Source organism: Montipora foliosa, chromosome 1, assembly GCF_036669935.1.
Source record: "Montipora foliosa isolate CH-2021 chromosome 1, ASM3666993v2, whole genome shotgun sequence".
Classification (NCBI taxonomy): domain Eukaryota; kingdom Metazoa; phylum Cnidaria; class Anthozoa; order Scleractinia; family Acroporidae; genus Montipora; species Montipora foliosa.
Window position 1 is genome coordinate 22,682,304 of NC_090869.1, and position 25,450 is coordinate 22,707,753.

Genomic DNA, 25,450 nt, shown 5'->3' on the forward strand with positions numbered 1-25,450 from the left:
TTCCGTAATTCAGACTCGAGCGAGGAGCACTTCTCGACAATTTTAGAAGCCTTACTTCAATCACACAGCCCAGGCCGTCTTCGAGAGTGTTAGGAGTGGGTTTTTTAAAAATTAGGACCCGAGGAAGTAATCTTTACGCGCAAAAATCGAGAAGGTGTCTGAAACTACCGCGAACTACTAGTAGCGGTTTTCCGCACTGAGTACAAGTATGGAGTCATCGGAATGTGATATTCGTAACCATACTCAGGGCAGCAGTGGTGGTCAGTCTGTTACTCCAATCTAAAGGTGGCTCTTACTTGAAATACGAAAATGCCTGAACCTCAATCCTAAATTCGTCGTCTTTCTTTTCTATCGTTCTCAACTGACGGATAAAGCAGTAAAAAGAAATTTAAAATATGCTAGCCTTCATTCGACGCTGGTTCCTCAAACATGGTATCTTCACTAACAGCTGCGGCTTCAGTTGTGCGCCTCATTTCTTCAGCAACTAGATCCTCGTCCATTCTGCGATAACATTAAAAAGCGCAAAAGACAGTGCTGTCTCGCTTCATAAAATCTATACTTTGAGATTATCAAAGTCGTTTCCATTCTTTTCAATGATGTCACGCCCTTCATAGCTTCATTGTAATAGGATTTACGTTACGAACAGTGTACTCTTGTATTCATGTTGATCACGATCATCACTACGACTACACCGTTACGACAAATTAAGTAGCTCTCTATTGGGATAAATCATTTTACGTTGGTTGTTGTCTTGGCGCTTATTTTTCGTGTTGTTGGATTGACAAAAAGGGTGGTTTGAATTTACTTACGTGATCAACTTTTTCAAAGGGAAACCCGTTTGTTAGTTTGGGACAAAATTAATTATAACAGCATGGTAACTAAGCCCCGTAGTTTTCACAGGCTACTTAAATTTGGGCATGCTGGCTTTAATTGCCGACTACCCTGTGTAAGTCAACGTGTAAGTCTTGTAACGACAACTCTCAGTTTCAACTGATACGTCAGTCTGTTCAATCGTGGGGTAACATGAGCCAGTTGAGGTGGAAAGAGGTGATCCCGATAGACCACGAGATACGAGTACCCCTAGCTTTCACCTTACCGGTTCATCCTCCGAGGACTCCACAATTTCTCTAACGGATCTCTTCTTGATCTCTGGCTCCTGCACGTCCACAGCTTCAATCATTTCATCAACAGACATTTCTTCCACGGGTTTTTCATGGACAATCTTACGCGTGCGCACTGCAGGCTTGGGTCTTTCGACTTTCGCCTCTCCAGACTTGCCTATTGCCAATGACTCAACTGGCTTCAGTCTGAAGAATCAACGATCAATACAAGCAAAGAGCATCAAATTTTTCACGAAAAAGAAAATACCCTACACAGAACTTGGGGATCTTGTTATATGGTGCCCTGGTCATTGTCTTGTCTTGACTAACAGCATGGCTAAGGCATTGTCATATCAATGGACTCTCAATCTACAAAGACGTACTACATATAACAAGATATACAGGGAGCCCTTGTAATCTCATATTCTCTTTTGACTCCAAATATACAGCATCATACAAAACTGTAGATGAACATGACTAACTAATTATTTGCGCTTTCAAATGATCACCCAAGATTTTTTTAGCACTTTTTCCTCTTCTTTTTTTCTGATTTAAAAAAAAAAAGACCCGTCATAAAAAGAAAAACCCCATTCGAATTCACCGATTATCCAAAAGCCCATTAGGTTTCTCTTGGTTTCCTCGCTATTAATGAGCTTTCTATTTTCTGTAACAATGTTTGCCGCAAGATAAAACAAAACAAAAAAATTGAAAAACGCCGGCCAAGACTCATAACCAAATAGAACGCGAACTTGTTTACGGAGAAGGAAATTTTAAAGGATTACTTTTCAGTCTCCTCTTGTCCGGGCTTGCTCCTCTCTATTACGTCCCCTGTTTTTCGCCTTATCTGGGCCAGTTCAGTTGGTTCGACTCTCCTGGGCACCTTCTCTTCTGGCTGATCACGTTTGGGTGTAGACCACCCCAAAGGCGAGGATGGTTTTTCTCTCTCCTGTGGGATCGGTTTGGACTCTGGTTCACTATCAGAGCTGAACGGCAACTCCTTATCATCAGGAACTTTCATGACTCTCTGGAAACCGGAACACTGGATATATGATTTGTTCACCTATTTTGATGCTTATCTTACTACTTTGCCTAGTTTCATTTGTATAATCTACTTTAATCTATGACTATAGTATCAAATTTTATAACTGCTGTTCAGCACGTTGAACTTCATGGGACACGTCGCGGGGACAAAATAACCCCCAAATTGGTGTTGCACAGTTATAAAAGTATCAGTTCACACGAGGGAACATTTCGTTGCAACATATCCCTGAAACATGTACCCGCAACATTTTCATGCGTGCGCAAATGTTGTGATTTTGTCCCTGCTACATTTCCCCACTACACGACCCTAATGCACGTCGCCTCAGTGTATACTAAACACCTTTTGTCGCTGCAACATGTCGCTGCACCATGACCCCTCGGGTCTGCCCACCTTAATTTAGCTTCATTTAAAGATTATTAAAGAGCAATGCTTAAGAACTAACTTTAATAATTGTTGAGAGCAAATCCGCAGCCGCTAAGAGTATTGACATTGGCAAATTGCAAGACGAAATGAGCCACGCATAACGCACAGCCAAAACGGAGGCAATGTAGTCCAATTGTTAGGGCACTTGCCTTGAGATCCGGGGATCCCGGATTCAAGACACGTTCTGGCGACTGGTTGACTTTGTTCCTGGTAGTCCCGGGTTCAACTTCTCAGGTGCACTTGTAAATACCCAACTAGCTTGCCTCCGGCCAGTTGGGATTCTTTACTGTTCTTGTTGAATGTTCTGTTCTGTCGTGATTGTGTTCAATCGCCCTGAAAAGCCCCCATGAGCAGTGGTCAATTTAGGAGGCTCGAACCGGTTTCAACGCCTCCAAGTGATGCTCTTATTGGAAGGATCGGAACCACAACGTTGTATCATGTATTCGCTATATTGTGGTATCAAATGAAACACGAATTATTGCTGAACAAGCTACAGTCATTATTGTGACGTAATATGTCACCGTGGCAACGGGTAAGCCCTGTAAAAACACCCTTTATTTTGTCTTTACATGTAGTTGTTTATATCTCAAAAACGAACTCGGTGACCCCCATTTTTTTTATTTCTGAGAAGTAATTAGAAGGACATGATGAAACTTCCTGCAAAGTTTAAAAAAATTCTGTCCAGTTGATTCAGAGCCACTTTATTGTTGTGCTTTTTATACGTAGCTCTGAATCCTCTTGACAGAATTTTTTTAACTTTCCCGAAAGTTCCATCGTGGCCTTCTAATCACTTTTCAGCGATACAAAAGGGAGGTCACCGAGTTCGTTTTTCAGATATCTGCAACTAAATCCAAAATATAGGGTGTTTTTGCTGGGCTTTGCCGTTACCAAGGTAACTTATTAGATCACAATAATGATCACATCTTGTTTGGAAATAATCGATGTTTCATATGGTACCATAACATTGCTGTTACGTGATACAGTGTTGTAGCGTTATTCCATCTAAACAGAGTCTTCTAAGTATTGAAACCCTTTCGAGCCTCTGTAAGTATGTATGTTTGTGCAGCCGGCGCTCAGCTAGCCTGCAGAACAGGCGTGATTTTTTTGCGTAAACAGAGGCGAAAGCGAGGCGAACGCGAGGCGAGCGCGAAGTGCGAGTGGCGCGCGAGGGGAGGAGCGCTAAAATCGCTCCTCCCCTCGCGCGCCACTCGCGCTTCGCGCTCGCCTCGCGTTCGCCTCGCTTTCGCCTCTGTTTATGCAAAAAATCACGCCTGTTCTGCAGGCTAGCGCTCAGCCCCATTTGCATGTAATAGGTTCAACTATACCTAATGGATGCCAGATTTTCAACCCAATCATGGAGGGAAACGATGCAAAAGTAACAAACGCACACGCTCTTTCAAATAAAAGTGGTCGTAAAAATTTAGACTTAATGAATGTCCAAGATATACAAACCTGAGGCACCGTGCGTGGCTTGGCACTGGCTGGTAGGTAGGTGTATCTCCACTGCAAATCAACATCAATCGTCCCATTGACATCTCCGGAGGCCTGATGATTTTTGACAAAGAGAATCACTTCAGTGTAAAGTATAAGTAATCTTATTACGTAATTGATGCACTTCACCCATAAGGCACAAACAGAAGGATAGCAGTGGGAAATCTTGAATAAATTGCAAACCTTACATGGCTAACGCCAAAAAGAACGATTGTAAGCATTTTTTCTCAAACGTAATCAGTGCTTTAATTTCAACGAACCCATTTACGACCCAAAAACGGTTATTAGACTTTAAGCCTAACAGTTTCTAAAATCCCACTTGCTCAAAGGACGGAGAATTAAATTTATTTGGTCAGATGAAGGGGGAAGAGAGGACAACCCCACACATGCTCTTTTCCCACGCTGTACAGACCCCAAGGGGATTAGGCAGCAGCCAATCCTACGATGGGAATGTGTTTTCTGAGCGTGGGCTATCCACGCGGAACAAATTCCGACCATATGATTTGCTGTTGCCTAATCCCCTTGGGATCTGTACAGCGTGGGAGTCGATCTAAAAATACCTTGAGACATATTACCTATGGAAAAGAGCATGTATGGGGGATGGTATCTCTTCTCCCTTTATTTTCTCTTGACGTTGATTATTCCACACTTTCGAAATATAAAAAGAATTCCGTTTTAACAAGCACTACTACGCAGTAGTGTCGCTTCAATCTTTCATAGAAACTCGGAAAAGATCGAAGCGTCTCAGTTATAGCAGGATTCACTCGCACATATGAGCACATATGAAGACGCCCACAATCTTCTCAACCATAATATCCAGAAATGTACGAAGTCATCACAACTCATCGCATATGTGGTACTTGGGGTAAGTAACCTATCTACTGGATTAAGTTATCACGGCCTTGTACAATTGAAGTAAAAATTGTGAATCTATGCCAGTTGCTACGTAAATCGTGTACTTAAAGATGTACTAACCTTCCTCATTTCAAATGTACCCTTAATAGGTTTGTCATTGGCCAGAGTTATAAGCGGAACTTTAGCGAGTCCAAGGTAAGCCGCAGGTTCGGGGTCAGCATCGTCAAACACAAAAATTTCCAGCGCCTGAGAACATGAACAATTAGAATGGAAACAAAAGGAAGGAAGGAAACCGTTGGCGCACATCGTTGCCGCTGTTAGGTCATAGAGTGCGTGGCGTAAAATGAAAAGAGAAAATTTGGTCGGCACACATTGAGGGGCTAACCACTTTTAGAGTAACCAAAAGACAAATAATTAAAGTATTGGAAGTATTTGAGAAATTGCTAAATGATTTCTTATTCTAGTTGTTTGATAATAGGTGAGGGGGAAACGGCAAAAAAAAAAAAAAAAAAAAAAAAAAAAATTCTAAGGGAGTATTGTCACTGGAGACACTCTGTGGCTCAATGGTTGAGAAGGCGACACTGGTGTTATCGAGGTCGTAGGTTTGATTGCTGCATTTGAGATTTGGCTTTTTTTAGTTACCTTCGCTCGTTGCCAAGAATAGAAAAGCATCGTTTTCACAGGTGCATTACAGCATCGCTACTATCATTAGTTGCACTGATAATTTCTAATTAGAGGACACTCAGAAAAAAATGCACTGTTACTTCATCGAGACCATGTACTGTCTTTTGTTGTTTCGGGTTGCAAGGATAGAAATGGATAGCAGTATATGTTTTTTTGTAGAATGCCAACAGTGTATTTTTATCATAGAAAAAGCAAACGTTCCAATTCACTCCATTCACCTTAAGAGTATATAACTGTCCTGACATTTAATATTACTGCTATCTGTTGCTTCGCATTGAAAGGATAGAAATGGATCGAAACTTGAAAAATAAAAGGGAATTTTTGAAGATCTTTCACCTCGTTATGAAGAAGGTGCCAAATACACCAAGCAATGCCAAGCACTAACACGCGGTAAATAGGTTTAAGTATATTTCAAAAAAATTACAGTTGAAAGGAATTAAGTTCCTTACCGCTGCTCTTAAGTAGGTGTCAAGCTCAGTTGTCATAGGAACAGGAAATGTCTTGACGTCATTAAACTGAGGTGTGTTGGTGTTCTGAACGATGTCTGTGTCGTGATCAGCAAAGTCGAAGAAACGATAAACCGCGTAAGGACTGGGCTGTATCCCTACAAATGGTGAACAAAATGGAATTTGATCCTACTGTACAGAAAGAAATGCCTTCCTACTCCTGTGCTCGCATGGTTAGATACATAAGATGCCGATAATTTTGCATCAGGTAATGCAGAGACCTTTCCATGGAACTGTTCTGTTCACTGGATAAGGATTTGTGAAGCAGGTAAAGTTATCTTGGCTTTTAACGACTAGAACCCAGTCTACTATTTTGAAGTATGCGCCCATATAAACCCATTTCCGAGTTGCTGTTTATCTCCTTTTCAAAACGAGTATTCATACGAAACAATTTAAATCAAAATGGGTTAATATGTATTTTAGTGCTAATCAAACTCATTTGAAATGGTCACGGTTTCGCACAAAACCCTTTTGGAAACATAAGCAAACAGCAATCCGCAAATGACCAGTCTGTTTATCCTGTTATGCATATGTTTACGGTAACGAATGCCTTTACCAAAAATAAAAAAAATGTGCCAAAAGTAACTACTGGAAAAAGAAGGGGGACAAGACAGCGCTAGAGGGGGTATACACTACCGTGAACAACTAACATAACTACATGTAAGAAGAGGGTAGTTTCTAAAGAAACTGTGGTGCTGCGTCGGTGGGGAAGTAGTATACAAAAATTTGGTTTTATCAACGGAGTTGATGATGTAAATTGGCCACCATACAGAGATTCTAAAAGCTGACGTTTCGAGCGTTAGCCCTTCGTCAGAGCGAATCGAGGAATTATGGGTTACGTGTGACCGATTCCGCGAACACCTTCGCGATATTGGGAAGAATGACAAAGATGCAGCTAAGCCAGTCGCTCGTCATTTTGATCTCCCTAACCACTCCAAAAAACACATGGCTATCTGCGGCCTTTCCCTACATCTAGGTACGACGGAAAGCCGCAAGAATCTGGAACAAAAATTCATCTTCCAAATCGGCACCCTTAATCCTCATGGTATTAACGAACGCTTTTCATTTAACTAATATATTCCTATTTTTCACGTTTGCCATGTTACCACCAATAGCGTAGCTCCTACTCTACTATATAAACTACCTAGTCGTCTACCTGTCTCGCCAATGTATAATTTATTGCATAACGTACAGGTTATGCAATAAATGACATTTGCGGAGGTACATGTGAAACGATCAGTGATCTTAACAGCTCGCTTAGGTCCCGATATCTTGCTAGTGTTAACAATGAAAAGACAAGTTTTGCATCGTGAGCACGCTTTTAGAATCTCTGTACGGTGGCCAATTTACATTATCAACTCCGTTGATAAAACCAAATTTTTGTATAACTACAAGTACCTCGTCTCCTAGGCATGACGCCGCTGCATCTGATCACATGTACTTCTAGTTCATTGACGTCAGAGGGTGGTTTCTCCGGAACGTGACCGGCATCCTCAAGGGCCTTGTATGCGCCAGAGTTCATGTAACCTAGCGCCTTAGTTCGCTCCTGAAATACAATCATAGGAAATCTTTGAAACAAAAATAAATTATTGCATGACACTCGCAATTAAAATTTCGACTTACTTGTTTCTTAAGCGTTTGATAACAAGAAATCTCCTCACCCTGTATAACCTGATTGCTTGATCCATGGGAACTCTTAGTCGAACCCAGTACTCCAGAGTTGCAAACTCCGCTCCTTGACATTCAGGGCTAGTGCCTAAATACCAATTTAAATAAAGGTCGTAAAAGAGTCTGCACCTTACAATATTAAACAATCCAGACCTAACTGGTTTTTATATTTCCTTGAGAAGATTACTGATTTTCAGTTACCCACTTGCTACGGAAAAACTAAGAACACATAAAACACACATTCCAATTATTTCGAGATCTCCTTAAGCCAAAATGAACTCTTCACGCTAGAAACTGCACTAAACGTTCTGCGAAACTCGTTTTCATTAGAAAAAAAAGGAAAAAGAACTGAAAACGAAACAACTAAATCAAGCACCGAGGAGTTACATTGTCTCGTGTGGGCTATTTTTCAGAAGCGACGCGATCCTAATTATAATAATTTTGAACTTCATTTAAGAGTCAACTGTGCTTAGCGCAAAGCAGTAATAGGCACTTTGTAAGACCTTGTCATGTGACTTGTCAATCATAAAAACATGGTCGTGGTATAAAATAGATGCCAGAAATGGAAAGAGCGTGATGAAATAGCCCATTTCCTGAATATTACTGAACACTTGAGTCTCCTTGTTTGTCCGGGCTATAATCTTTTAGTAAAGTGATTTCAAATAGCGCAATCTTGCAAAGAAATGTAACGTAATCATCACCCTGCACTCGGGGTCTGTTTCCAAATGCAGTTATATGTAGAGTGTATATACTACAACTTCTACAATCCAACTTTTTTTCTCCAAAAAAAAATGTCTTAATTCCGTGCACCTATTACGAGTAAATAAAACCATTAAGAAGAGGGGGTCACCGTGCTCGTTTCTTTGCAACACGACGACAAATGGACGGCAAAGGGGCACTTTCGGTTTCAAAATGATCACTTGCCGCGAAAGGACTGGGGCCTTAACCAAGAATAGTTATCATGATTGCGCATTAAAATTGTTCAACAGAAAAAGCGGCCTTCGTTGTTTTTCTTCAGATGACCGGCGAGAAACGCCGTCATCTTCGAAGTCGCAAATGTTATGCGCAGTATGAGGCGCACAGTGCAAAACAAGGGAATCACCTTAGACCACAAAAAAGAAAATGTAACGGACACAGCACTTTTAAGGCTTTACACATTTCCACAGAACTCTATACGCATACACGGTTGCGGATTGAAAAACGATCCGCGTAAGGTACAGTGCCTTTTACAGCGCATAAAATGAGAAACAAAGAGAAATTATTTACTGGTGGGCATAAATTAAAAACAGCTACTCACCAAGATCGCTCGTATTTTCCTAACTATTCGATCTGCATAAAGCGTTTGGCACCCACCTATGAGCTTGGCAGTGCTGTGCACCCTCCCGTGAGGCTTTTCGAGCAAGTCTCGAAATCTCAGCTGACAAGCTGCCACTGTCTTGTAATCAGTACCAAAGGCGCGATGAATCTCTACTAACGAGGATTCCTGTCATTGAAAAAAAAAACAGCACTGAAATATTCAGGGAGAGGAAATACAAAACACTTTCATGAGTCAAAAGTCTTAAATACAAGGATTCATTCTTCCCTTCCGAAAGACTGATATTTGATGACCAACCAAATTTGACTTTTCGCCTATATTATTAAGGCCCAGTCATTCAGTCACTTCAAAATTTGAAAGAACTGTTCGCAACAAAAGTGTTTTCGCGCAGGGAGGTTGTATGAAAGCGCAAAAAGGTTCTGGAGGTTGGACAATAACTATTAAAAAACTCCACAAAAAATCAGTTTGTGGCGAAGTTAACGCCCTAATACTGAAAACTCACCTTTTGCAAGTAATGAAGAAAGAAGTCGTCAACTCTCACGATATACTGGGAAGTAAAATTAAATACAGGTCTGAAATAAAAGAAAATGTATACATTTAATTAAAAAACCATAGAGAAACTCACAAATCGCGAATGTCTTCATACGAGTTAAATTCATAATAATTTGAAATTGATCGCCTGAAACTAACGAAATGATCCAGATATTCAATGAGAAAAAGATCCCAAACAACAAAACAAAGGGTTTGAAGTTTTAACATTTATTGACTTACAGTATTTATTTGCTGTCGTCTATTATAAAATAATTAGGATAGTACGCGCACTCTCATTGGTCAATAGGTGTGTTTAGATGAGAGTATGGAACACGGCTATGACATCGAACGAGTTTTGATTGGCTATGAAAACACGGAAAACGTCCTCTATTGCTTAATTCTACCTAAATAGAGGAGGTTTACATCAAGAGGTTCTCAAAAGTGACGATAATAATGTGAAGCCGGGGAAAGCCCAATAGAAGCTCTTAGTCTATGAGCATTAGGGCCCCTTACATGTGCCAGCACACGGCAAAGTCTCTTTTTGACTTATGGCTGTTTCTGCTTAGGTGGCCTCATAAACCACAAGCCTTTTTAGAGACATCAACGCCAAGCCGGCCACTTCTGCTGGAGAGAACAGGGCAGCCACAATACCGGGGACTCCATCCCCTACTCTTCTCAAATAGTGTGTGGGTTCTTTAACGTCCCACAGGGAACTTATGACATTTGTGAGACAAGGCCTACGGTTTATAATCCTTATTCGAGATGACTTGAAAGTCTAACTGTCAGTTGCAGATGAAATTACATGGCAGCACTTTCTCCTCAGCTATTGTAAGATCCTAAGTGTTGATCCGGCCGAGGTTCGAACCCGCAACCTCCCGCATGACATCCCGATGTTGTCATGCCAACTGACAGCCACCGGTGCGCGGTTCAGCTGGTGGAAAAGACATACAACAAATCAGAGGATAGGCGTATGTAATAGTGTTCTTTTGTTAAGAGAGAAGCGTGGAGAAAAGTTTCTTGTCTACGGGAAAAGCATGGTGACTGAGTTAAGCCTCGAACCAGAGGCCCCGTCTTTCTTCTCCCGGGTGTAAAATAGGTACTGGCAAAATACTAAATAATGGCCCTATGACTGAGCAGCTTCCTGTCATGGAGGAAGTAGCAATACTCGTAGTGGCTCCATTTGAAACCGGGATAAGGTCTGGCTGTGTGAGACCCAGCGTCTCAAGAGGAAATTTGACTTTTCATGTCCCTTCATAAGTATTTTTTTAACATTTTGTTTAAAACCAACCTGGTTCCCTTGACAACAGGTGTTGTTTGAATTTCATGTTCAAAAAATTCATATGTGACAAATGTTATTGGTTCATCATCACCAAACTCTTTAACAGATTCTTGGGAGAAAGTGACCTGCTCAAAACAAGGAAAAAAAAAGAAAACAAATAATGATCGAAATGTAGCCAGCGAAGCAAGCATTTCCGTGCAGGGAATATGAAATATTTTGATGTTTTGGCCGCGAGAAGAATGGAGTGAGACAACAAAAATGGACGGAGACGTTTGCTACGCAGGTTGGTCGAAATGGCTCGCTCGGTGTTTCCCATGTTTCGCCTATTCCTTCCTTAGTTATGTGTCTCTAAGTTGATTTGTTTTTGTCGAGATTATATCAGGTTTATTAGATGGTGTGTTAGAACTCCTGATAACCATTCCCTACAGAAAAACGCCGAAATTTTGTTGTCATAGCAAGGGTCTAAAAGGTGTGAAAGCAGGGTCGGCGCGGGGTTAGAGAAAAGAGACGCGGGTTCGATTCCCGGACTCAGCAATGCATCATATATGGGTTGACTTTGTGGTATCCGAATCTATTCTGCCAGCACACGATTTTCTTGGAGTAAGTTCCGGTTTTCGCCCCCCTCCATTGGAGAGTAAACTGATTTCCTTCCCGTTTTGACAACGAGACTATTCTACACATGCAAGTGCCAAGGTTTCAATCATATCACAAAACACGCAGGGAACTCGGAAAAAAGTAAAGTTTTTTCAATAATTAAGTACTTCCACTCCGGTTATCAATAGAAATGAAAAAAGAAAAGGTTTTAAAGAAAGAAGAAGCTCAAGTCCAGGCATCGCCTGCGAAAAGGCTCTTCGTTAGGTTATTTTAAGATACTACATGACAAACCGTCAAGAGTTTAGGGGCTAGAGCGAAATTTTGTCAACATGTTATTTGTCCAGCCAAACAGTTATTTAACTCAAACGAAGAGCCTGTTCACACGTTAGCCAAAGCATTTCGGACAATTTCACACCGAATCAACAGTGACACACTGTACCTTATCAATATGAATTTCAAAGATATTCTGCCCTCTTTCCAACTCCACTGTGCTATCCATTTCTTCAAATTCAGAATCCTGTTTGCACATAATTTCCAAAACTTAAATTAGAAAAGGCGAGATTAGCTTAAAGAAACGATGGAAAGAAAATGACCTGAAACCAGGAAACTTTACCTCAGAGGTAACGGCTTTATACTGCTTGGTTCCATAAGCGATGTCACGCATTTGACTCTCAAGTTTCTAAAAACATAACAAAATGATAATATACAGTAGACTGAAGAGGAGCGACAACTTATTAGCGACTGCAATATCGCTAGAAAATGGCGGGTCCCACTTACATCTCACATGACAAGGAAACACATATTTTTTTTGGGTGACGAGTTGCTTTATGTATTGTTAGTATTCTTCAATCATATTTAGAACTATTTTTTAACAGCCAAGTGAATTCTGAGGCGGAAGAATCTTTAAGTCACTGAGCGTTTGTGAAACGATTGTTCTAGGATAATAGCTAAGGTCACATTACAATATAGCAAAAAAAAAATTCTTTTATCTTTCTTCTATTCTGTGATCATTTTAAGCCTTCAATAATATAGAGAAATTGTGCGACGGCCATTTGGTGTTTCAATTGTATAATCAACTCGTGTGAGGTGATTTATAGATAAAGGGGTTGAGTCTCTAAAGAAGCTGTGGAGCTGTGTCGGTGGGCAAGTGAGACACCGAAATGAGTGTATATAGTAACAACTCAGTCGATAAGCCCGTTTCTGTGAGGTGATTATAGAAGGAAGGGGGGCGAGGGGTTACAATTGGTATTGCAGAATTCCCTCAACGTTCTCCTCTTCCTCACTGCAAGGGGATATTCCAGGGAAAGGGGGAGGTGTTGTGAGAGAGGGGTAATCGAACTGTTAACAAAAGACAAAACTTGTGATGTGCTATACTGACTCTTATTCTGTCAGCTCTGATGTCCAGCAATTGTGCATATTCTTGCATCTTCAGATCATATTCTTTCTTGTCTTCCGTCATCTTCTTAGTCACTCGTTCAACCTTGAGTGGAAATAATGCAAACGCGGGGATTTACTCATGCCGCTTATTTTCCCAACAAAACAGTCAATAACTCAATAACCAGAAAACTATCGCATTGCGGGTCTTCCCTTTCCGAGGAAGCGTAAAAATATATTCAGTATTAAATCCTTGCTTCTTACCACAGAGAACTAAAGAAAAGAAATCCTTCATAGATTTGTCAGGCTTAGAAAAGGTGGGAAATTCTTGAAAAATCATTGAATAAACCGTGAGAGCAATGAAGGCGAAATTGAAGGATGCACATTTAAGCCAAAAAGTCCACGATATTTTCTGATACCACATTAGAACTCTTGAAAACTCTGTTTTTTGACTGGAAGGCCAATGAGACCAAATTTCAGTTCCGGTAAGAGATTGGGGCAAGGAAAACCGTGACCGTACGGGAGTCATTTGGTGCAGCAACTTTTAGCCGGCTGCTTACATGCCATTCAGTAAGTTTGCGGTTCTCCTACTATATCAACCCTCAAACCTCAGTTTGGTAATCCTTGTTGATCTTGTGTTGAATAATTAACATATTCCTGGTTTTCTCCAGCTCGTTGATAGTGTCTGCATGGGAAGCCTGCAGTTCTGTTACATGTCTCTGAAGATCTGCAACACGAAAAAATATTACCCTCTCCACTCCTATTTCAAACTTAAAACAGTGACACAATTGCTCGCAGACCCCACAACTAAAATCACCTTTGCTCCTTTCATCGTCGACCTTTTCCAAGAAATCCAAGTCCTGGCTTCCCTTTTCTTTCCTGTGCTGAAAAAATGATGCATCTACATGTAATTAATATATGCACGTTGGCAATGCTTTATCACAAAATAAAACACTGGTACAGTGTATACTCTTTCCTGGAAATAGTGTTTCCCTTTTCCTGCCACGTTTTCAGGTGAAATGATAATGATCCTAAGAAGTGTTTTCGTTTTAACACGAACTGTATTGGAAAAACATGTTTTATCACTAAGCCATCTCTCACTTTGGACTTGAACCATTTTCAACTTTCGATCTTGATCAAACTTTTCATTTTTAAGTTTGTACTTAGTCAAAGATTGATTAGTGAGTTTTACCGTTCGAAATAAACAGAAATAAACTTGCACAAGCACAAGCTTGCATATCTGCGCTACCAATGATATCGGATTAATTTGTCTCTATTTCAAATGTGGTACTTTTGAGAAATTTCAGCCGGTCTCTTTTCTTCGAGATGCGCTAACTGGCTTCTTGGCTTCCAGTTTTAACTCCAACATCGGACAATATGGCGCAAGAAATATGACAACTCAAGATGAGTATGAAAGATACCTAACTGACTTACTTTTATCAAGACAAGAGCCTCCTCTATTTCCTGGAAGTCTACCGCACTTTCCTGAGGAATAAGTGGTGAATAACAAGCGTTGCGGTTAGTCATGAAACTATTCACTGGATAAAATTACAGCCGTGAAATAAAGCGGAAGAAAGCAATCACGCAAAAATTACCTTCGTGAAGAATTTCATTTTTTCCTTCAAGTCATCGTATTGTTCCTTAAGTGCATAATGCTGAACCCGCAATCCACGAAGTTCTGACTCTAGCTCTTCAGCCGATTCTAAAGGAGAAAATAAATTTGAATTTCCAGAGGCGCGCACGCCTTATGGTGATTAACTAACTTATGGTATTTTAACTTATTTTATTAAATTCTCAACCTCGGATAATGCAATTCTCGTGCTCTGATTGGTTCACTCAATCTCGGTTATCAGATAAATACCTTAGTTTGACCTTATATGGTAAATGATTGATCTAAGTGTTGCTAAGCTAAAAGTTTTTTCGCCGGAAAGCGAAATTTCTCTCTGAAGAAAGCAAAAAAAAAGTTTTTCTGGACAGCTGGGTTAAATTCCGACGTTTAAAAGTACGCGCAAAGGTAGGAAATGTTTTTGTGACGAGCCTGCGTCTGTCTGACCACAAGGTGTTACACCACATCGCATCGGTTCTCATCAAGTTTTTTCCATTTCGCTCGGATGATTTGCTCGCTTTTTTCGCTCGCATTTCGTACTTTCTAAACTTTTGGAGTTAAAAGGAATTTAATAAAACAATTATTCCATTCGCGCTTGTTGGATATGAGACTGGTTATAGCCAACTCATTTCCAACGCGCGCTCATGAAATAATTGTTAAATATCCTCAAAAGAATATCGTGTTTCTGATTGGTTAATGACGAATGCATAAATAGGTTATAAAGTGCAATCGAGATTAGAATCAGTACGGAAGTTGCTATAATAACACAGCTATTGAGTAATTTTGTTTGAGTATGTATTAAGTAAAAATTGTGTGAAGATGCTCGCGCTCTTCGTGACTTGTGGTCACTCGTGATGTTTTCGTGCAATTTTGAGAACTTTCAAAGCATCAATCGTGGCCATAAATCACGAAATGTAAGAGCAAGTACATACGATTTCCAATACTTATGATGTACTGTATGTCTTGCGCAACGCGTGAATAGTATTTCTGATCCGTTTGTTTCACTTCATTTTCCTCGCGCTCCGCTCTCGTGCGCACCACGTTGCATATCACGCGGAAAGGCCAAGTAGGGCGCAAGCTAAGAGAGCGTTACTTGACCAAGGTAAAAGGCACAAGTGAGAGGAACAAGTGCCACTTCCTTTAATCTCCTTTTCTCGCCTTTGCAGGCTATTACTTGCCGTTGAATGTAACACATCAAAAAACGAACCTCTCTCATGCGTCAGCTTGTCAAGAATCTCATTTTTCTCTTCCAAATCCGACTTCAATGTCGCTCGGAGCTGTTCCAGTTCCACCTAAGAAAATATTAATGGCAGAAAGATTCACTTTATGCTGCCTAACGTATTGAAGTTTCACACAATCACGAAGATCATGTAAGCTTTTTTACCTCCATTTGTCTGTATTTTGCCCTATGTTGACGTTCTCTTTCTGCATCAAAAGCACTACAGAAAAATTCAACAATACGAGAACAGTAAAGTGACAACGCTTTTCCTTTTCCTCGTCGTAGAGTTAGAGGATGGTGGTACAAGTTTAATTTGTCACCAATTCGTTGATGATAATGGCTTATGAAGACAGTCCTGGTTATAGGACGATCCAATGTCTAATATGTTAACAGAGCCGGTGTCATAAAAAAAGCCTTTGAGTAAATTTGTTCGGAGTGTACATGACGCCATACACTTCTCATCACGCAATCTGTCCTTCAAATGCAGCCCCTCTTTTCTGGAACCAGAGACCCCGAGACTCAGAAGATCGGAGCTGGAAAAGTTTTTGCAGCCTTCATCTGTCTTCCCAGCTTATTGGTGGCTATTCACAAAACCAGCGCTAAGGAAAGAAAAGCTGCCAGCGGCATTTGCGCTTTCAAAAACATGAGTGAACTCCGTGACGTGGTGAGGGTATCTAAAATACCCCTAGAAAATAAACAAAGAAACGCAGCCACATTTCATTTGATACTGAGGATTCTCATGGAGCAAGGACAAATTTCAAGTAATTGGGACTTATTATCGAACTCCGGAAACTCAATTACCGATTTAAGACGCATAAGAACATCCACTCTTTCTAATTATGGAAAGCGCTTGTGCCCTTGAATGTTATGCACCGAAGAGCATAAGAGTCTTTATACTACAAGCTTTCACCTGTTAACCAGTTTCTCGTTTGCTTCCTTTAAAATAGCATTCTCTGCCTTGAGATCTGCTATCATCTGAAGTTGCTGAAATAAAAAAAGAATGTTGCAGGTTAAATTTGACTTCATGTCAACTTCTTTCAACCTAGGTTAAAATGTTCTCGACCTTGGTTGAAATTGCAAGAAGTAAAGATAAATGAAAATCCAACTGTTATTAGAAAGTATGTAAATTAGTCCTGGAGGTGTGTGGATGAACTTAGTGTAGCTTAAATTTTTCATGAGTTATTTTATAAATCCCCAATGGTCTGGCACTGACTTCAAATGGTTAGCATTAAGGTTGGGTTTAGGCAATACTATGCAGGATAAGCCATTCTACTTTTCTATCTCAGAGCTTTTGAGAAGAACGTTGTTCATGGATGAATCCTCTTAGGAGGGCAGGCCGTCAATAAAATCTTCAAAGGAATAAAACTTGAGAACTGAAACATACTTGATGTATGGTTGATTTTTAATTTGCTTAGTTATTTGCTCTATTTTTGCTTACAATGAATTCGTAGTAATAAAAAAACAAGTGAAAACAAAACGTTGAAACGTCACTCAGGAAAAAGGAATTTTATAATGTATTGTTCAGAAGCCATTTTTCAGGCTCTTACAAGTGTTATTTCTTTTAAATTATCAAATAAAATGTTTGGTTTTCTTTTAATCTTGCTGAGTCTGTCGAGATGTATGTAGTGATAAATCCAACCTTTGCATATTCCCCTTCAAGTTCTACAATTTGAGAAAGTAGCACATTTGGATGACGGGGCGTTTCCTTCAATGTTCAGCGCCACATAATCATGAAGTTCGAACTTCTTCTTTTTTCTTCTTCCCCTTCAGGGCCCAGTTGCTAAAAAAGCCGATTAACGCTAATCTAAGATTAAAAATTAACCAAGCAGTTTATTTCTCTACTCCCAAATGCTGTTCAACGCAGATTTTCGGCACAACGTTACACAAGAAGACGTCAATCTTGAAAAACAAAAATAAGCAAAAGAAACTTTCACCAAAAAGTTGAAAACGTGAAACAAAAGTTTACGCTAATCCTGGATTAAGTTAATCGGCTTTCGAGGAACCGGGCCCAGGTGTATGACAACAGCAGACCGCAGACTGCCTACAAATAGCGTTCATAAGCAGCATCAGAAACCCATAAGGGTTGAAACGTGTAACGGCCCCTTGTGTGCTGGGAAACAAGCTTCTGAATATTCAATTTGTTAAGAACCATATTTGGAACAACAAGAGCGAGGGGTTTCCAAATATGGTACTTAGCACTGAAAAATTCAACCAATCAGTTTGCACTGAATATTCGGAAGCTGTGAACGCGCGTTACACGTTTCAACCCTTATGGGTTTCTGGCAGCATTAAGTCTAAGCATCCAATTCAAAACGGTTATCTTTGAATAACTGTGATTTATGGTTAGTCTACTGTCCGCGGTCTGCAGTCTGCAAGTGTCAGATATCGTTCTCCTTTAAAGTCTGGCGCATCCACTTTTTCAAATTATTGACCATTTTCCGGCCTGCTCTGTATTTGATACTAGACTTGTCCACTAATTTGTGGCCTTTTGATTTCTTTTCTCTGAAAGATTACGAAAACCGCTTCATATGGCATTTTGGCAATGGTCCTGTGAATGGTTAATATGTTTTTTTTTTTTTCAAGCGGTTTCTCCAAGATAATGACACCAGTGGTTTGGTGACAAGTTCTTTTCTTTAATTAAAGCGCAATGGTTATCTTTCGTTGTTCTATTTGCCCGTAACACCATCCTTTGTGCACAGTGCGAACAAATTATTATCCTTTGTCAGATGAAAACTTTGACCGAAATCGCAACATCCAGAATAGACGTAGTGTTCTAGCAGGGGCTGATGTTTCCTTATATCTGAGCCGTGCTCTCCCAATTCAAGCCAACTGTGAGCTGGTCATTTTGCGAGTTCATTCATATTAAACCCGTAGGGATGTAAAAATGAAGACACTGTAATTATTGCACTAATAGCATTTTCCAGCGAAAATGAAAGACAATTTAAGCTCAGTGCGACCTGCTCCCACATAAAAGACTGAATGTAGAGTAGTCCGCTTACTTCTGATAAAGATTTTGACGCTATTCCTCCAGACTTAAGTTCATTCTTTAGCGTTAAGTTCTTTGTTTGCTCCTAAAAAGGAATTAATACGTGTCTGGTCAACAAAAAAATAGCTGTTAACGAAAAAGCTTGTTAAAAGAAGTTTGTTATAAAAGTAAAATTCTTCACCTCACAACACAAAGCTGACTGATTACGGATTTCTCTATTTATCTTACTTGTTTGACTTTATCATTCAGTTTCTCCAGTTCCTCTAAAACTTGCGTGTGACTGACTTTGACCTTCTCATGATTCTGGTCAAAGAAAGAAAACAGAATTATTAATATAAATGAAAAATTAAACAAAACCCTGTGGCATGAAACGATTACCCAAAGTGAACACCAACCCCTCTGTCAATGTGCATGTGCGCTGTAACAACATGCAAAAAAGCCATGCAGAATGAAAATGAAAATTCTTTTTAATTATCATGCCTCTTGCAGACTCAAATACTTGGCTTGCAGTGCTTCAAATCTTGTAACTTTTTCCTTTATGTCCCTCTGTAGCTTGATCAAATCAACATTTTCTTGAATATTAGACCTACAGTAAATCCGAAAAAAAAAAAGAAGGTGGTTTCAATAAAACACTTGAGCAACATGCCACTTGGTTTCAAGACTGACAAAGTATAATGTCTCCATTCACATTTCCTCAATCAACTGCTGGTACAATACCAAATGCCATTTAAAGAATGGCAGGTAGGAGCTCCACTTGACTCAACAAAGGCCCAATTTCAACATTTTTTTATTGCAAGTTACTCCTACAGTTGATAATTTCATTTTCAAGTTTTATTTTCATACTCTGAGGCATTGAATTTTCAAATTTTATTTAATTAACAGACTTAGTATTTTACTCGTCAATGGGGAACCCCAGGAGTCAATGGGTTAAGGGGAAAAATGCTAAGAATTTTCTCATTCCCTTCATTCTCTTACCTTTCTTCCTTTATTACTGCATTCTTTTACTGTTTCAAATTTGTATATACTGTACATGTTTGTAAATGCGGAATTTTATGAATTGAAACTTGGTAGATTTATGGGTGATACACCAGGCAACCTTCATTGCAACTTGTCTCATTCTAAATGATCACATGGGGTTGAAGGTGCTTCCAGAAATAATTTGTTTCATTATATTGATGGCAATTGCATGCAGATCCAGTAGGAATTTCTCACTAATCAAAAACACTCAAATTTTCTATATCTACCTCCCCCAACCCTCTCCCTCCCCTCCGCCCCCCTCTCCCCCTAAAAAAAATACTTTCTGTAGAGACCAAAAGAAGGCTGGAAATGGACAATAATTCAACAAACTTGCAGCTTACATTTTAGATACAGGAAATTAGCAAACAAACCTCTGAGCATCTGATAACTGCTCTTTCAATCTCATGATTTCGCCTTCATGTCGGGACTGGTTTTGCCTCATCTACCCGTAAACAACAAAGTCGAATGGAAAACAGAGTCATGTAAAAATAGGTCAAGTATTGAAAGCGTTAGATAATTGAACCTAGCTTTCACTTTTGATTGATGACGGCAGTCTCGATCTACTCTTAAAGTGCCCCTGTGATCAAAAAAACCACTTCCTTTTTTCCTTCAGATTTTGAAAGTGTGTTTGCTTAACACCTGACTTGCAAAATTTTGAGCTTTGTTTTTAACCAAAGGCCGTTTACTTTGAGTATAAGTTTTGGATTTCAAAACTGACCGATTGGACCTCAGACAGTTGGATCCAGAGAAAAGTGACGTCAGAGGCTCACTAGCTTAAAATTTCAGCGTGTGAACGCAGAAATTTTATATATACAAAGCGTGAGTTTAAAAGTCTGAAAGCCCAAAACCCCCGTGCTGCATATTAATTCTGCAGCATACACACGTATTGCATTCTTAAACTAGTGAGCCTTTGACGTCATTTTCTTCTCGATCCAGCTCTCTCAAGAACATAATGTTAGTAATGGCGGACCATTAAATAGGAAAATTACAGTTAAAATAAAGAGGTGTCTTTTTGAAATCAAGGCTTAAAACGTGGGTCACTTAGTGTTTTGTTAACATAGTTTTGAAATCCAAAGAAAAATATGAATTGATTTTTTGGTCACAGGGGCACTTTAAGTACTCTGACTGTCTCAATAAAATGTGTCTGAGTCAGAGTACATGTTCAAACTGTTGAACATGCTCATTCTTTATCAATATTAAATTGGTAAATTCTGACCGAAATGAAAGTAATTTAAACTTAAACAAGCAGTAATGTACATCCTCAGAAATATTACCTGGTTCCTTAAATGGTCTCCATCCTCATTAAGAAGCTGAATTTGATCTTGAAGTTGAGAAATAAACTCTTCACTGAAATTTAATAACCACCAGGATTAGTTAAAATCATTTACAACCCCGAAGCTGAGGTTCAACAATGGTCGAATTTGACTAAGTTATCTCGCAAATGCAGTTTTAATGAATGCTGTCAGTGAGTACTGTAAGCATGGTACAGTTTCGTCCTGTGATTACAATAAATTAACTCACAGTTCTCTCTTCTCAAGTCTGGCCTCCTCAAGTAGACTGTGTCCATATCTTATAGGAAACATAAAAATGCATATTAATGAGTTTTTTTTAATCCGTACGTCAACAACAATAACAAGAACTGTCTTTCCACAAATTAAATATGCATATGCTTCATTTAACTATGCATCTTCAATTACTTAAAAGTGTGGTCAGTAAAGGATTATTTTATTATGTGGTGAGAACTTTTTTTTTGTGTGGAAAAAAGAGGAAATTACTAGATACAGTACAAAAGACCCATCTTGCCCACCCAGGAAGCTCATCATGGGATTGAATCCACCATGCCTACTGATGGGACCAACCATAAACACAGGGGCTGCATGTACATGTTTAATTATAACTATTATAATAAGCACATTATACAAGTAGCTTTGCAGTTGTTGTTGTTCTTCGTTTTTTTTACCTTCTTCTTTAAAATATTATATATAATAATCATGATCATCATCATCATCATCGTCAATAACATTAAAAATAATTATTATGTCTCTTGTAAAGAACACAATGTATGGAGAGGCATCTACATGTAGGATTCAGATTCATCACTGATATTTTACATGAAGAGCGCCCCTCTAACTTATCAAGAAAATTCTGGCATTTGGCAATTGAAAATAATTTATATCAATCACCATAAAATCCCCTTAAATCCCAACAAAACAGAGTAGATACATGTATCAGATTTGATAACTACAAGAAAAAGATGTCACTGGTAGAAATGGTGCCAACGCATGCATCAGAGTATCCAGAATTAAGAAGGGCGTAAAGGCTACACCAGAAAGCAAAATAATTATTATCAATGTTCCAGGAAGGTAGTACTGGGCATTAGATACATGACTTTGTATAGCATTAAAGGACAACTAAATTATATGCTATTATCATGAACTGATTAAAGATCATAATAATAATGTATTATTATTGTAACTTTATTTTTAGTACATAAAGTAAGTGGTCAGATGTTTGCCGACAGATTGATTTCTAGAGAATAATTATAATTATGTCAAATAAATGATAAATGTACAATATATTAATTTACAGTATACAGTTACATGTAATACAAGCTATCACAATAACAAAACAAAAATCAACCTGGGACAGTGAAAATACCATGCATGATAGTGAACATCATATAACTGTGCAGTTTAATAAACTGTATTATAGTATAAAATAGCTTTGGGTGGGAAGTTGATCAGACCCTAATGAACATGATCCTAAATATTTTTGGCCAATTGATGGCCAACAAAATGATTACTGGTGATTTGTTATCATTTCTTTGTTGAGCATCTGGCTATCAACTCCTGCCCCACCTCAGCTGGGAGTCAAAATTTTGTCATTAGACACTTTTGTTACTCTACAACTACACAGTACAGTTCATTTTATAAATATTTTTAAGAACTGAGAAAGGCTTCATACAAACAACAGAGGTTAGACACTAATAAAAATAAGGTACACATATACAGTGTGCAATTGTACAATGTATGTGCCATTGATGTAACAGTTTAAATGTACTCACAGACAGCATGTGTGTTTAAAAGATACATCCTGAGTGTGATTACTTCACACTGTTAAAAGGACCTTTTTTTAAAACAACAATAATTAAGAAGCACCGGCAGTTATCTCTTCCCGAATATTCAGTTACTTGATTTTAACAAAGAATCATGATTTCCAGTGTTCAAGTTCAAAGAAAACATTTTTCGTTTAATTGTAGTAACTGTTACATAGAGAAAGCGTAATTACCAGTAATAACTACTAACAATCCTAGACAATTGGGAATGCATTCAAATGATGTGATGTTATCAAAAACTTGTTTTTAGGGGTCAAAATTTGATTAAGCCAGGCCCAGATTGATCTCCTTTAGGGGTCACAAAAAGCTTGAGCCACGCCCAGATGGTCTCTTTTAGGGGTTAAATTCAAAATTTCCAACAAGAATCCCCCCCCCCCCCCAGCTATTATTTTATCCTTTCACCATGCTCTACTCTCATCGAATATGGAATGTATTGTTCAAGTTGTTGAGTGCCACCAGCTTAATAGTTGAAGTTAAAATTAATTTCAAGGGACGGCCAGAGCAAAACCTGTGTACAGAAGTGCCCTAATGTAATTTAAATTGGCTCGCAGCACTTTTGTGCCGGTAACTCTTTACCTGCATTCCCCTTCCCTACCTTTTCCCACTACTTATCAATGTGTCAGGTGCATGCCTACACTGTATGATCTTGAGGGCTCATGACAGGGCTGACAGCATTTCCCGGCAACAGTAAACATGCACTTTAGACACCTCAACCCTTTACATCAGAGCATCATTTTGCTATTAGTATTTTTGTCCACAGATGCCTTAATAACATGACTTGTATAAACAGTGTGCACTGTATTTATGTTTACCTAACATACAATGTAGGAGCCACTGAAATTCATGTTACAGTATTTACAGTTTAAATAAAGCCACAGTCAGAATGTTCTGTGCCAAGCATACAGTACATCCTGAATGTGGTTAATTCAAACTGCTAAAAGTGACTTTCCAATGTCACAAGTTGCACAACTTGTGCTTAATCATTTAAACCCTTTTACAAACTGTCCAGGCCTACATGACTTGTACAAACAATGCAGTATTTACGTAATTTATGTATTAATAACATAGGAGCCAATGAGATTTATTTAACAGCGTAAATAAAGCCACAGTGAGAATGTTTGTGGCAAATGCATATCCTGAGTGTGGTTAATTCAAACTGCTAAAAATAGCTTTGTCATTTTATGTCTATCTTTCTACAAACTGTAGTCCAGAACTGTACATGTCTTGTACAAACAGTGCAGTATTTACAATGTTAACACAGCAGCGGAGCCACTGAAACTCAACATGTAGTTTAACAGTGTAAATGAAGCCACAGTCAGAATGTTACATAGCAAATGCACATCCTGAGTGTGGTTATTCAAACTGCTAAAAATGACTTTCCCATTTCACAAGTTGTACAGTGTGTTTAATTAATTTTAAACGTCGTTACACTGTACAGCTGTAGGTAATATAATTATGGAGGCCCACTAGAAAATCAGATCACGGTTGACTTGGTCTTCATCTGTAACTGTTTATAATAAGTCTTATAACTACAGGCAGTTAGAAGTTTGCATTGTGTACATCTTTTTAAATTGCATGTCATAATTTGAATTACATGTAGCTGTGATGAAGTAAAGTTGACCTTCTCTACCAAAATTATGAGTGAGTGTACACACTTATACATAGTAAGTGACTCAGTTAACCCTTTCACCCCTAAACCAGCCATACGTAGCATTTTACTCTGTCTAATTCCAGATGATTTTACTCGTCAATGGAGAGCCCCCAGGAGTCAATGGCTTAATCAGGGGGCAATGGGTTAATAATTCCCCTAAACCGGCCATAAAATAATTAATTACTTACTATTTTACTCTGTCTAACGCCAGACAATTTTATGATACTCGTAAATGGGGAACCACCAGGAGTCAATGGGTGAATGCAGTTCATGTTGTTGGAAAAGAATACGTACATCAGAGACCTCATAGTGATCAAGACTTTAAAGAACCAAGTAAAAAACTACACTTGGTATCTGCACGCATATTTTGATATGGCAACACCCAAAGTATGGATGCTCTCCCAAGGAACAATAGAGAAATACTCTCTAACTTTATTTAAGCGTATAGATGATTTTTTTTCAGATAGTACTATAATTTCATATACATGACTTGTATTAAATGCCATTGCAAAGGTTTTGGTTTTTATCATTTCCTCATCTCCCTATTTTGTCTTTTAGATTTTAATTGTTACTATAAAAATATTCTATATCTTGTACTATTTTTTAATTAATTCTTACTTTATATTTTAATTATGATTTAGTTATTAATTTAATGTATTTGACCATTTAGCCATTGGAAATGCGCTATATGTAGGCTGCCGCCTAACGGTCGCCCAGGGCACCTTAATTAGTTGCAAGTGCAGGCGACCAAATTTCTGAATGCTGCTTTAATTAATTAATTAATGACTTGGGCTGCTAACTTTTAATGTTGGAAGCCTAACGAGATCCTGGAAAATTATCAAATTATTATTTTTTATAATTATTATTACTACTTTTAATTAAATGAAGAGGGTTTTAGATAACATCACCTATAGACAATATTAACCTTGACACAACACAATGCAGTACACACTACATGAAATATAAATATTAGCTTTCAGCGAATAAATACATG

The 25,450-nt window shown here is 38.8% G+C and overlaps 1 protein-coding gene across 1 annotated transcript in view; it reads right to left on the minus strand.

Annotated features, from left to right (window-relative positions):
• Positions 1–25,450, minus strand: part of LOC137993587 (protein fantom-like) — a 71,276-nt gene that overhangs the window by 29,973 nt on the left and 15,853 nt on the right. The window contains exons 9-34 of the mRNA XM_068839533.1: positions 21,212–21,259; positions 20,965–21,037; positions 20,062–20,132; positions 19,154–19,259; positions 18,902–18,976; positions 18,687–18,758; positions 16,598–16,671; positions 15,853–15,907; positions 15,676–15,760; positions 14,458–14,564; positions 14,297–14,347; positions 13,680–13,746; positions 13,471–13,589; positions 12,867–12,968; positions 12,102–12,167; positions 11,928–12,005; positions 10,904–11,019; positions 9,587–9,656; positions 9,123–9,252; positions 7,763–7,857; positions 7,500–7,647; positions 6,045–6,199; positions 5,032–5,157; positions 4,018–4,110; positions 1,883–2,124; positions 1,097–1,307 (exon numbers count right to left, since the gene is read on the minus strand). Coding sequence (XP_068695634.1) covers positions 1,097–1,307; positions 1,883–2,124; positions 4,018–4,110; positions 5,032–5,157; positions 6,045–6,199; positions 7,500–7,647; positions 7,763–7,857; positions 9,123–9,252; positions 9,587–9,656; positions 10,904–11,019; positions 11,928–12,005; positions 12,102–12,167; positions 12,867–12,968; positions 13,471–13,589; positions 13,680–13,746; positions 14,297–14,347; positions 14,458–14,564; positions 15,676–15,760; positions 15,853–15,907; positions 16,598–16,671; positions 18,687–18,758; positions 18,902–18,976; positions 19,154–19,259; positions 20,062–20,132; positions 20,965–21,037; positions 21,212–21,259 — 2,635 coding nt within the window. The remainder of the gene's footprint in view (positions 1–1,096; positions 1,308–1,882; positions 2,125–4,017; positions 4,111–5,031; positions 5,158–6,044; positions 6,200–7,499; positions 7,648–7,762; positions 7,858–9,122; positions 9,253–9,586; positions 9,657–10,903; positions 11,020–11,927; positions 12,006–12,101; positions 12,168–12,866; positions 12,969–13,470; positions 13,590–13,679; positions 13,747–14,296; positions 14,348–14,457; positions 14,565–15,675; positions 15,761–15,852; positions 15,908–16,597; positions 16,672–18,686; positions 18,759–18,901; positions 18,977–19,153; positions 19,260–20,061; positions 20,133–20,964; positions 21,038–21,211; positions 21,260–25,450) is intronic.